The 11,518-nt window shown below is 67.3% G+C and overlaps 1 protein-coding gene across 1 annotated transcript; it reads right to left on the bottom strand.

Annotated features, from left to right (window-relative positions):
* Window positions 1-2,150: 2,150 nt before the first annotated feature.
* Window positions 2,151-7,684, bottom strand: SLC38A3 (solute carrier family 38, member 3). The gene is made up of 15 exons (XM_010572873.1): window positions 7,575-7,684; window positions 7,333-7,417; window positions 7,122-7,237; window positions 6,560-6,633; window positions 6,387-6,479; window positions 6,214-6,295; window positions 5,268-5,350; window positions 5,053-5,111; window positions 4,411-4,584; window positions 4,197-4,276; window positions 3,700-3,800; window positions 3,474-3,598; window positions 2,948-3,092; window positions 2,354-2,457; window positions 2,151-2,255 (listed from the first exon to the last, which is right to left on the bottom strand). The coding sequence occupies exons 1-15, from the start codon at window positions 7,682-7,684 to the stop codon at window positions 2,151-2,153; spliced, it is 1,536 nt and encodes a 511-aa protein (XP_010571175.1).
* Window positions 7,685-11,518: the final 3,834 nt, after the last annotated feature.

Below are 11,518 nucleotides of genomic sequence, written 5' to 3'. Positions count from 1 at the left end.
GTGTCCGTGTGTCCCTGCTGTCCCCATGTACATCTGTGCACGAGCACACTGACCCTCTGCACATGTCCGTATGTCCCTGCTGTCCCCATGTACGTCTGTGCACGAGCACACTGACCCTATGCACGCCTGTATGCCCATGCTGTCCCCATGTACACCTATGCATCCATGTGCATGTGTCTGTATGTCTGTCCATGCTGTTCTGCTGTGCATCCATCTGCACTGACACTGTGCATGTGTGTCCATATGTCCACGCTGTCCTGCTGTATGCCTGTGCATGCATGTGCAGACCCTGTGCACGCCCGTCCATATGTCCGTGCTGTCCCACTGCACACCTGTGCATTCAGACACACTGACCCTGTGTGCGTGTGTCCATACGTCTGTGCCGCCCTGCTGTATGCCCGTGCAACCATGCGCACTGACCCTGTGCGTGCACGTCCACATATCCCTGCTGTCCGCATGTACGTCCGTGCATCCATGTGCATGCGTGTCCGTGCTGTCCTGGGACGCTGCGTGCCAGGTGCCAGCCCACGCGCCAGCCCCTCGCCCACCCCAGTGACGCCCGAGACGTGGGCACGTTCACATCTTTATTCTCACTGCCAGGGGCTTCGCCGGCCGGCCTCCTCGCCAGCACAGGCATCGCCCCCACGGATAATTTAAAAGCGTCGCCCCCCGGAATGGCGCAGGGGTGGCCACGGGGCAGCCGGGCTGGGGACAGGGACGCCAGGGACGCGCTGCAGCCGACAGCCCCGGTGCGACGGCGAGGGTCCGCAGCAGTGCCCCTCACTGGTGCTGGGTCGCGGCCCCCCCCCCCATATAGATATGTACATTATACAGAGCTACCCAGAGCAACACAACACATTAAAAAAGATCTACTCTTATATACAGTATTTATAAAAAGCATCCCAGCCTCCACCACCCCGGTAAAAAAATACGTCTCTTATGTACTTTGCCGCAGGACAGCCCCCCCCCAGACGTGCTGCCCACCCTGCCGGGTTGCTCCCCCATGCTGGGAAGGGAGGTGGGGGGGTGGGAGAGCTGCTCTCTGGGTTTTGGCATGGTGTGGGGCATCCCAGCAGCATGGATGGATGGATGGATGGATGGATGGGTGGGTGGGTGGGGGACTGGGAGAGGGCTGCGGGGGCCTGGATGCTGGCCCTGGGTGCAAGGCAAGCAGGGCCAGGTTGGGTTGTGGGGGTGCCCATCACCCTGGCATCTGGGCATGCAGACAGGGGGGTGGCTCCAGAGCCCCGAGCTGGCCCCCAGTGAGCACTGCCCCCAGCCCCCTACCTGCACCCCTCAGGGGTGCCAGGCCCCGGGGCAGCCAAGCCACAGCACGGGCAGGATGCCGGCGGGCACCAAGCCCCCGGTGGGCATGCCACCTCCCCAAAGCGATGCGGCCAGTCCCCAAGCATGACCTGGGGGTCACCGGGGTCCCATCCGTGGGCACCGAGAGCCAACCGTTCCCCCGGCAGGCTCAAGAGTAGCGGGCTGGGTATGGCCAGCCGTGGTGGCAGGACCACACTTGCCTGCAGGGGCTGGGGTGCCCCCGTGATGCCACAGCACTGGGGTGGCATCTCACCAGGGACCGGGGGATGGCAGGAGAAGAGGGTGGGTGGCTTGGGCATGGGCACTGCCACAGGTCCGACTACCCCGCTAGACTCCAGCCCCCCGTAGACACTGTTCATCAGGGCTCTCGATGCTGTCTGGGGGGGCCAGAAAAGTGCCCTGGTCCTCGGCCCCCACGGCGGGCAGTGCCCCGCGCCCCTGGCAGTGCCCGCTGCCGGCGGCTCTGGGTGTGCAGAGACGAGCTCCACCTGACAGCCAGCTCCCGGTGAGGTAGGGCAGTATTATTCTCCCCATTTTACAGATGGGGAAACTGAGGCGCGGAGCAGGAAAGGTACCCGCTGGAGCGGGGTGGGGGCACAGCACCTGCCCCGGGCTCGCTGCCCCATCCTGGGCACAGGTCGGGGGGGTCCCCGCACCTGCCGTGGCTCATGCCCCCTCACCACCGCCGCGGGTGATGGGCAGCGACGGCGGAAGGTCCCCAGGGAAGCCCGGCAGGGCCGCGGCACGGGGGCTGAGCCCCGGGGCCGGCTCTCCCTGGGGCACCGGTGGGTGGGGGGAAGGTTGGCGTGGGCACCTGGTGCTGGCTAGTGGCTGCCGCCGCTCTTCCCCCCACCTGTGGCCCAGTCGATGATGATGAAGCTCAAGCTCATGACCATGAAGAGCACCCCGAGGAGGGCGAAGCAGGCAGCCTGCGGGGACAGGGAAGCAGGTCAGGGACAGCCAGGGCGACAGGGTCCCCAGCCCAGCCTCGGGACCCCCGTCCCTGTCATCCCCCTCCCATGCTTACCAAGATTTTGGGGGTGGAGCGCAGTGGCTCCTTGTCCTTGGGCATGATGCGGATGTAGAAGATGGCGGGGAAGATGAAGATGAGGCAGGGAGCGGAGGTGGCACCTGGAGCAGACAGGGACAGAGCGGGCAGGGGGCCCCCGCCCCACGGCTCAGCCCTCCCAGCCCCGCTGCCGGGCCAGGTCCTGTCCCCCTGCCTGCCACCGCCAGCCCTGGCAAAGCCTTCCAGGAACCCAGGGACGCCGTGTCCTGGCCCTGTCCCCATGCCCCTCCCCGCAGCCAGGGCCTTGGCACGGAGCCGGGTGCTGAGCGGGGGGGGAGCCTGGCTTGGGGGATCAAGGGAAATACCCAGGGGAAGAGCAAGTGCTGGCCGGCAGCGTGGCAACTGGCCGGCAACCCCTGTGGGAACCAGCTTGCCAGGACAGGGACAGGGCTAGGAACCCCCACACGGCACCTGGTCCCCGCACGGTGAGAAGGGGAAACTGAGGCACGGGGGGGTCAGGCAAAGCCCAGCGCCAGGCAGGGGCAGGGGCTGGCATGCTGCCCACAACACCCGGTGCCTGCAAAGGGACAGGAGCGGGGTGCTGCCACGCACCGATCAAGCCGAAGATGCCAAGGATGGAGGGGGCAAAGATGACCAAGAGGTTGATGAAGGTCAGCAGGACCACGGCGATGGTGACGTGGCGGATCCAGCTGAAGTCCTTTCCTTGGAACAGCATCTGCTGGATGGCCCGGCGCACCTGGGCACAGGGATGGGGTGTCATGCTCCATCCTTGAAGCCAGGGCCCATCCCATCCCCTGTCCCCACAGGCAGGATGGTCCCCAGCATCCCTTCCCAGCCCAGTCCCCACGGCCCTGCCAGTCCCTGTCACCCCTTCCCCTGCCCCAGCCCTGACCCTGATGCCCCACTGGTCCCTGTCACCCCCTCCCCTGTCCCAGCCCTGTCCCCACAGTCCCGCTGGTCCCTGTCACCCCCTCCCCTGCCTCAGCCCTGTCCCTGACACCCAGCCTGTCCCGTTCCCCAATCCCTGCAGACCCACCGATCCCTGCCACCCTGACCCCGGGCTTCGGCCCCATCACTGCCTCAGTTTCCCCTCTCAAAGCCCCATGAGGCCACTCACCGGGAAGAGGACGATGGGGACGGTGAGGGTGACAGCCGTCAGCACGGCCACCCGCACGCACAGGATGAGCACGTCGAAGGGGTCCACTTTGTTGTACGTGTGCAGCAGCTCCGACTCCACCCGGCCTGCAGGCACCGGCGGGGAACCGCTGGGTGAGCCCCAACACCGCCACCCCCCCGTTGCCGGCATGTCGGCAGGGCTCCCAGCCCCCTCCCCGAGGACTCACCGTAGAACGTGAGGTAGCCGAAGAGGGCGGCCAAGAAGTACATGAGGTACATGACCATGATGGAGATGTTGGAGATGCACTGCATCTTCTTCTTAGAGGGGCTGCAGGAGACGGTGGGCTCAGCACGGCCCCCCACGGCCCAGCCCACCCCTTGGCACCTGCTGGCACCCAGCACCCACCCAGCAAGGAGGGGTGATGCCGAAGCACCCTGGGGCGCATGCGGGCTATGCAGAGAGGGGCAGCGTCCCCCTTCCTGGGCTGCGTCGTGGGTTGGATCACCCACCACCAACCAGTCACGCACCCCCCCACCCACCCCAGGTTATATCACCAATCTCCTGGGGATGATATCACCCACTACCCACCCACCCATCCCAGGGTCATATCACCCACCTCCCCACGATGCCCCAGCGCAGGTCCCACACCCGGATAGCACTGCCTTTGGGTGGGTGCTGGACGAAGCCCACCCCTCCCCGTGGGTGCCCCCACCCAGGACTCACTTCTTCAACTCGGTGTAGATGGGCAGGACCTCGGGGTGGCAGACGAAGGCGAAGGCCATGATGGGGATGGTGTATGCCGTCTGCGCGAGAGAAGGGTGGCTGAGCGCCGGGGGCCAAGCTGGTGGGTGCCACCAGCGCTGGGACCACCCATCTTCATGGGGTGCACGGGGTGGGGGCTCACCCAGAGCCCCAGGGGTGCATCCCAGGTCCCTACCTGGGAGTTCAGGGTGAAGAAGCTGGGGGTGCAGGTGCCCTGGTCAGGCGCCTGGAGGACGGTGTAGCCATTCTGGTAGTCACTGGTGCTGACAGGGGTGACGTTGAGGCTGCCCGTGAAGTTCCCCTCCTGCTCGGGGAGCGGGCAGGGGATCTGGAACTTCTTGTAGATGACCTGGGGTGCGGGGGACATGGGGACAGTCAGTGCCCAGTGCCACCACCCCCCAGAACCGGCCGCCCAAGCCAGCACTGCACCCAGAGGGAGGGTGGCCCTGGAGGGACCCCTCTATGGGGCACCCTTTGCTGGCAGTGCCCCGCAGCGATGCTGGCCCCCTGGCCTGCCCCTGCCAGGGTGGGCAGTGGGCAGAGCGGGGCAGCGGCACGTGGAAGGGCTGTGCGCGCCGTTCTCCCCCCAGCACCCTCTCCCTTCCCCTCTCCCCAGCACTCGGCTCCTTCAGCCAAAAATAACCCAGCAGCGTGACAGCACTGCCATGACATCTCCACAGCCCGGAGCGCCCACTGTCCCCGCTGTCCCCACTGTCACCATAGCACGCAGCCTGGCCGAGCACTGGCGGAGCCATGCACGCTGGCAGAAGGGATGCTCGGCATCCCAAGCTGCTGGCATGTGCCAGCAGGTACTCACCGAGATGAGGAAGAAGCCCATACAGCTGAGGGAGAAGCCACTGGCGTAGCCGAGGTAGCCTAGGGAGGGATGAGAGCAACTGGTGGGTGCGGGCAGGACCCTCGTGCTGGCTGGTTGTCGCCTCCTTGCCCACCACCCCCAGGCTGGCATCATCACCCTGCCAGAGCCCCAGGGTGCCAGACCCTGGTGCCACAGGCGGCATCCCCCTGACTTACCCAGCTGCTTCATGAGGGCCAGGGGCAGGATAATGGTGATGGAAACCAGGATCACCAGGTAGTTCCCGTTCATGTACCAGTCCCTGGAAGCAGAGGGCCTGCTCACTGCCCCGCTCTGCCGGGGCACGGGACACACAGGCAGCCATCAGTGGGGGGGCTGTCTGCCATCCGTGGGGACCTCGGAGCTGGCAGCTCCAGGGACACTGGCAGCCCCTGAGGCTGGCATCCCTGCTGTGCTGGCATCCCCAGTGACCCCTGAGATGGTGTCCCTGGGGACCCCTGAGGCCAGCATCCCTGGGGACCCTTGAGCTGGGGTCCTACCTAACCCCCATAGCGGTGCATCCCCAAGGGCTAGAGGTGCTGTGGGCAGGCTGAGAACTGCTGTTCTCAGCACATGTTTGCCTGTGGGCAGCCTGGGGTACCAGCATCTGCAAGGTGCTCAGCCAGGTCCTCAACACCCCAGGCAGGGGGAGCTGCTCCCATCCGCCCGTGGAGCTGGACCCCTGCCCAGCCCTGGTCTCATGTGCAATCGAGTGCCCGGAGCAGCCAGGGTTGACCCTGGCTTGGATGCCCAGTCCCAGACTGGTGGAGGTCCCAGTGGCAGCTCTGCCCAGCATCTGCCTGGCTCTCACCCCCCATGCTGCCGGGTGGGGATGCAGGAATGGGGTGGAGGGGACCCATTCCCAACCAGACCCCCCGTCCCCCACCCCGCAGCCCCGGGCTCTGCTCAAGGAGGAAAGCCTGATCCCAAGGGGATGTGAGGAGCAGGGATTGGAAGTTCAGCCCGGTTTAATCCCACCCAGGGGCTTATTCAGCACTGACAGTTATCAAAAATAGTAGTGGCTTAATGGCACTAAATCCCTGCCATGGGCTGCACAGCTGGAGACGAAGCCCCGGCGCCTGCCCGGGGGAAGGCATGCAGGCAGCGTGGGCAGGAGGCACTCACGTGGTCTTCTCCTCCAGGTTGAGGAAGGTCTGGATGACGAGAGGCACTTCGGATTTGACGATGTACAGGTAGCTGGACATGGCTGCGGGGCAGACCAAGGTCATGCTGCGCCAGCGTGCTCCGGTCCTGTCCTGTCCCTGCCCCACCGCGTCCCCCCCCAGCCCCGTCCTCACCTCCGATGTTCTGCAGCGTGATGGCAATGGCCGCAGCCAGCTTCCCCGGCGTGCCGAAGGCTCGGTAGCCCAGCTGCTCGTAGGCGCGGATGCCTGCGGGACGGGGAGCAGTGGCGGGGTGAGGGCTGGGAGGGGACCCCCCGGCACAGCCCCGTTGGGGACCCGGCACTCACCCACGATGCCCGAGGACTTGAGCAGCAGGTGGATGGAGTAGCTGGAGAGCAGGGCCACCGCCGTCAGGAGGAAGCTGCGAGAGGACAGCACCGTCACCAGTGGGTCACAGCACCGGGCTTGGACACAGCCATGGGGCAAACCCCATCCTGGCAGGCCACCCGGCCCCTTGCGCTGGCACCAGCTGGGTGTTCACGCGGCGGATGGGCCGCAGGGTGTGGGGACCCCACAGCCATGGAGCTGCCCTAGCCCTGTGGGTCCATGTCCCCACACCCAAGGGGAGCCAGCACCCGAGTTCTTTGGGTCACATGGGGAAATCTGCTCTCGTATTAAGGAAGTTAAGCCTTCATCCTCCTCCTCCCCAGTGGGGCACAGCACCCAGCAGGGGCAGACAGGCTCATGCCAGGGATGGGCATTGCTCAGGCAGAAGGACACCGGCCCCTGCCTCACCCCAAGCCCTGGACTCCTTTCTCGCCCGCATCCCTGCCACCCACTGATCCCCTTGGAGGAGCCCCCCACACCTGGACCCCCCCACCCACACCCACACAGGTGTGCAGCACTCACAGGAAGAGGATGATGCCGGTGTTGGCCATGGCATAGGCCAGCCCCAGGATGCCGCTGCCCATGATGGCATTGCTCAGGTTGAAGACGGACATCCCAAAAGACGTCTTCCCTTCAAACTGCACGCAGGAGACACAACGGGGAGGGGACGCACCAGTCACACCGTGAGCTACCCCCATCCCACCACCACCACGGTGCCCGTGACCATACTCACATCGGTGAAGTGCGTCTGCTTCTTCTCGGCGCCATGGGGCAGGAACTCCTCCATCTCCGCTGTGCCAGACTGGTTCTCCTCAAACCTGGCCGCCGGAGGGAGGGGGGTGAGGGTGAAGCAGAGCCGGAGTCTGCCATGCCCCTCCCTGTGCCTGGGCAGCACTGGCTGGCATCGTAACGGCAGGGAGCAGCCGGGAGGACCTGCCAAACCCCTGGCACCCCTACTTGTCCCAGGGCCCCTACCTGTCACCTGCCAGCGAGGGGACGGCGGAGGCGGTGAGCGCGGTCGCATGCTTCCCGTTGGGCACCAGCTCCACCATCTCGGCCTGGAGGGGCACGTCCGTGGCGTCCATGGCGGGGAGGTGGCTGGGCTTGCTGCAGGCTCTCCTCAGGCTCTGCAAGAGGGGGGCAACAGGGGTCCAGCTCTGGGCGGGAGCACAGGAGGTGCTGGCGTGGGGTCCCACAAGTCCCGCATCCACCTGGGATGCTTGAGTCGGGTTCAGCACCAGTGCTGGTGGCACCGCAGTGACGGGCACCCAGGGATGACAGGGATGCCTGGCCGGGCATCACCATGGCTGGACTTCTCCCTTCTGCCCGCTCAGCACACGACGCCCCACGGAGCTCACCCCAGCTCCAACAGCCCCACGAGGGTCCTCAGGTGGGACTGTCCCCTGGCCCTGCCAGCCATCCCACAGCCCACCCCGCGGGGCTGCCCTGCTCCCCTGCCCGCAGCCCAGCCCCGGAGCCTCTGTCCGCGACGCCTGCCCACCTCCGCTCCCCTGCCCACAGCTCTCAGCTCCACGCCTCAGTTTCCCCTCCTGGAGACGGGTGCCGACAGGCGAGCGGGGGCGTTTGGGAGGGCAGCTGGGGACGGGGTGGGGAGCTCGGGGACCCCCCAGCCACCACTGTTACGTAAAGCCCGCGGCACTGCCCAGTGCGAAGGGCTCGCCTGCGTCCCGCCGCCCCGGGGACGGTGCTGCTGGGGTGCCAAGGCAGGGGGCTCAGGGGCACGTCAGGGCCGGACAAACGGAGCAGGAAAGAGTGCGGGGCCGGGAGACAGCTCCTTGGCAGGGGAAGGCGGCCGGGCTGCCGAGCGCGGGATGCCTTGGCACGCCGCACAAAGCTGCCTCTGTGCGAGCCCCAGCCCTCCCCGCCCCGCTGGGAAACGGCACAGGGTGGCTTTCTGGGGCAGGCTGTCAGCCGGGGTAGGGTCCCCCACCACCCTGGGGGGCTGGGGTCCTGTCCGGCCAGCTGGGGGGGCTCCACATTGGGGCCATGTCTGGCCGAGGGACGACGGCACCCAGCCGGAGGCGAGGGCTGGCCGGGATGCGGTGCAGTCCCCAACCCCAGGAGGATCCTGCTGCCCCATCACCCCGGTGCCTGGGGTCCCGGCGGGTGCCCATTTTTGTGCTCCCAGGGGATCGGTGGACCTGGGGACCAGGCAAGTCTTCCCATGGCACTACGGGGGCAAGAAGACACTGGGGACAGCAGCCCCCGCCCCGGCACGCAGGGGAAGGATGACATGGCGAGGTGTGGGTGCCAGCACCTCCAGGCTCCTGAGCCGCTGCCCTGCCTGTCCCTGCCCATCCAGGCCACCGAGGAGACCAGGCAGGGTCATCCCAGGCCACGTGCCGGCTGCCAGCACTGCTGGGGGGGCCGAGCCCCTAAGGCTGGCCCCGGGGGGGGGGGACACACGGCTGGGCCACCCTGCCTGCGGCACCCAGCCCGGTGGGGAAACTGAGGCGAGGCGCAGGCCAGCGGGGACCAGAGCAGGGAGGCTCAGCCATGCGGGGGAAAAGAAGGAAGCGCAGGGCAGGCGCTGGGCGATGATTTATCCCCTCTGCTAGGCCTCTGCTTGGGCCGGATCCAGGCACGAACAAGGCTGCCAGCACGTCCAAACGCCGCCGTTAACTCTGCGCCTTCCCGCCGCCGCAGGCGGGCATCGCCGAACCCACCGCTCCCGGTGCTGGGCTCAAGAGGGGCCACCAGATCCCCAGTGCTCCATCACCTCCCCGAACCCCCCCAGCACCGCCGGCCTGCCCGCAGGCAGGGCTCCGCTGCCTCCCACCCGTGGCAGGCAGAAGCTGCCCAGCTCCCCCTGCCCGCTCCCCCACGGGCGCCGGGGAGGCTGGGCGCTCTCCTCTGCAGCCCCTTTCTTCTCCCAGGTTATAATTACACCTCGCAGGGCGGCTCAGGAAATACCAGCTTCTTCCCCCGAGTGCCTCTCGGAATAGCAAGCGGCACGGCCAGGCTCATTTCGCATGCACCGGGCTTAGCACCGCCACCCAGACGCTTCCTCCCACCGGGCAGCCCTGGCACAGCCCTGGCACAGCCCTGGCACAGCCCTGGCACAGCCCTGGCACTGTCCCGGCACAGTTCGCTGCCACCTCCCCGGCCAGCCCCGGCCTTTGCCCCTTGGCCAGGGTCTCCCGGCAGCGGTGGCCGGGGAAGGGGGGGGGAGATGAAAGGGGAGGGAACGGGAGATGCTTCGATCGGGCAGAGCGTGCCCTGCCTGTCGCTGTTTGCCTTGCGATAAGGCTGGGCAGAACAGCAAATACATGGAGTGGCGGATGGCCCCGGGGGGGTGGCGTGGGTCCCCCCCCCAGGGCTGGGGGCAGCGGGTTCACCCCTGTCCCTGTGTGCCCACCTCAGCTGGGGACCTTCTGTTCCGGGCAAAGAGCATCTCCCCGGGGATCTCTTCCCGTGGCCTGCCAGCCCCGAGAGCCCCAGCCCACCGCGGGGCTGCCACACGGATGGGATGCTGCCGTCCTCGCTGCCACATTGGGCGGCACGTGTGCCACCTGGCATCGTCCCCCTCCTGACCGCCAGCCCCAGTGCCCGCTCGCCCACCCTGACAGCATGGGCACTGCCACATGCGTGGGCACAGACCCCCCCCCCGCTGTGGCCCCCCGGGGCCATGTCCCTGGGGGTGCTGAGCCAGCTGCACTAATTTCCCAGCGTGCGCCTCTGCACTGCCTGCCGGCTCTGGGTGACAAGGACAGTGACAGCCTCGCTGCACCGAGACCTCCCACCTCTCCCTACCCAGTCCCGGCTCTCTGGGGCTGCTCCTGCTGTCCCACCGCTCAGAGACACCAGGGACATGTCCACCCCACCAACCCTCCGGCATGGCCAGGCAGCCTGAGCCGGGCCCCAGTGCCGTCCCGCAGCCCCCCCCGCGGGGAACGCCGAGCAGTATGCATAGGGCGGCACGTACCCTCCCCGTCGGCCACGTCTGCGCACCAGGGGAGGCTACGTTTGGTCTCGCACGCCGCGTCCCGGCCAGCACAGATGCCTTCCCCCGCCTCGCCACGATGGGGACACGTGTGTGGGGCGGCAGGGCTCCCAAATCCCTGCCCTGCCCTGGCAGGCAGGCAGCAGGCAGCCCTGGGCTCGCTCTGGGGGCCAAGGGCACCCCAGCGGGGGATCCGGTCCTGGAAGGGGCTGCATCTCTCCGCCTGACACCTCGCTTCCACGCAGACTTTATTTAAAAGGTGGAAAATCCCAGCTAGGAGCAAGGCACACCCGGGAACGGGCAGGCTGGGGCAGGGGAGCTCTGTCGGCAATGCCAGCGGAATGCGTCGGGTGGGGGGGTCCGTCGCACCCGACAGCGTGGCGAGGAGGACGCGTATCACCCTGAGAAAACCTGGCCCTTCTGCTGTGCCGGTTCCCCCAGTCAAGCCTCGGCATGGCACGGTCCCCACCAGAGCACACCATGCCGGTGGGAGTACGGCACACATGGCAGCCGCTGCCTGCCAGCCCTGCCCGTGCCACGTGGCACCAGCCCGGGGTGCGATGACCCACCATGTCCCTGCAGCCCATGACACCCACCCGTGAGCACCCACTGCTCTCACCCGTGGGGGACGCAGGCGCCGGGTCTCCCTGGCAGCGGCTGGGTGCTTCCCCAGGCCAGGGACCCCAGCAGCGCAGAGACCCCCTCCCCATCTCCTCTCCCTCTGCAGATGAATCCCGGCTAATCCGCCCCAGCTGGGGCCGCGGGACTATTCCGGGTGGTAATCCGGCTTTAGCGCCAAGCCTGCCGCAGCTGCCGGCCTGCGTGCTAACAGCCAGGTACCCCACTGCTGCCGGTGTGTGCCGGGGGGCCGGCAGCAAGGCCCCCCTGCCTGTGCCTGCCTGCCCAGGTGGCTGTTCGGGTTTCAGCGGAGCCGGGCACGCAGAGGTCTCATGTT

The sequence above is a fragment of the Haliaeetus leucocephalus genome, unplaced genomic scaffold (genome assembly GCF_000737465.1).
Source record: "Haliaeetus leucocephalus isolate CR32 unplaced genomic scaffold, Haliaeetus_leucocephalus-4.0 Scaffold2, whole genome shotgun sequence".
Classification (NCBI taxonomy): domain Eukaryota; kingdom Metazoa; phylum Chordata; class Aves; order Accipitriformes; family Accipitridae; genus Haliaeetus; species Haliaeetus leucocephalus.
The sequence above is the reverse complement of the archived record's forward strand: the minus strand, read 5'-3'. Positions and strand labels throughout refer to the sequence as shown.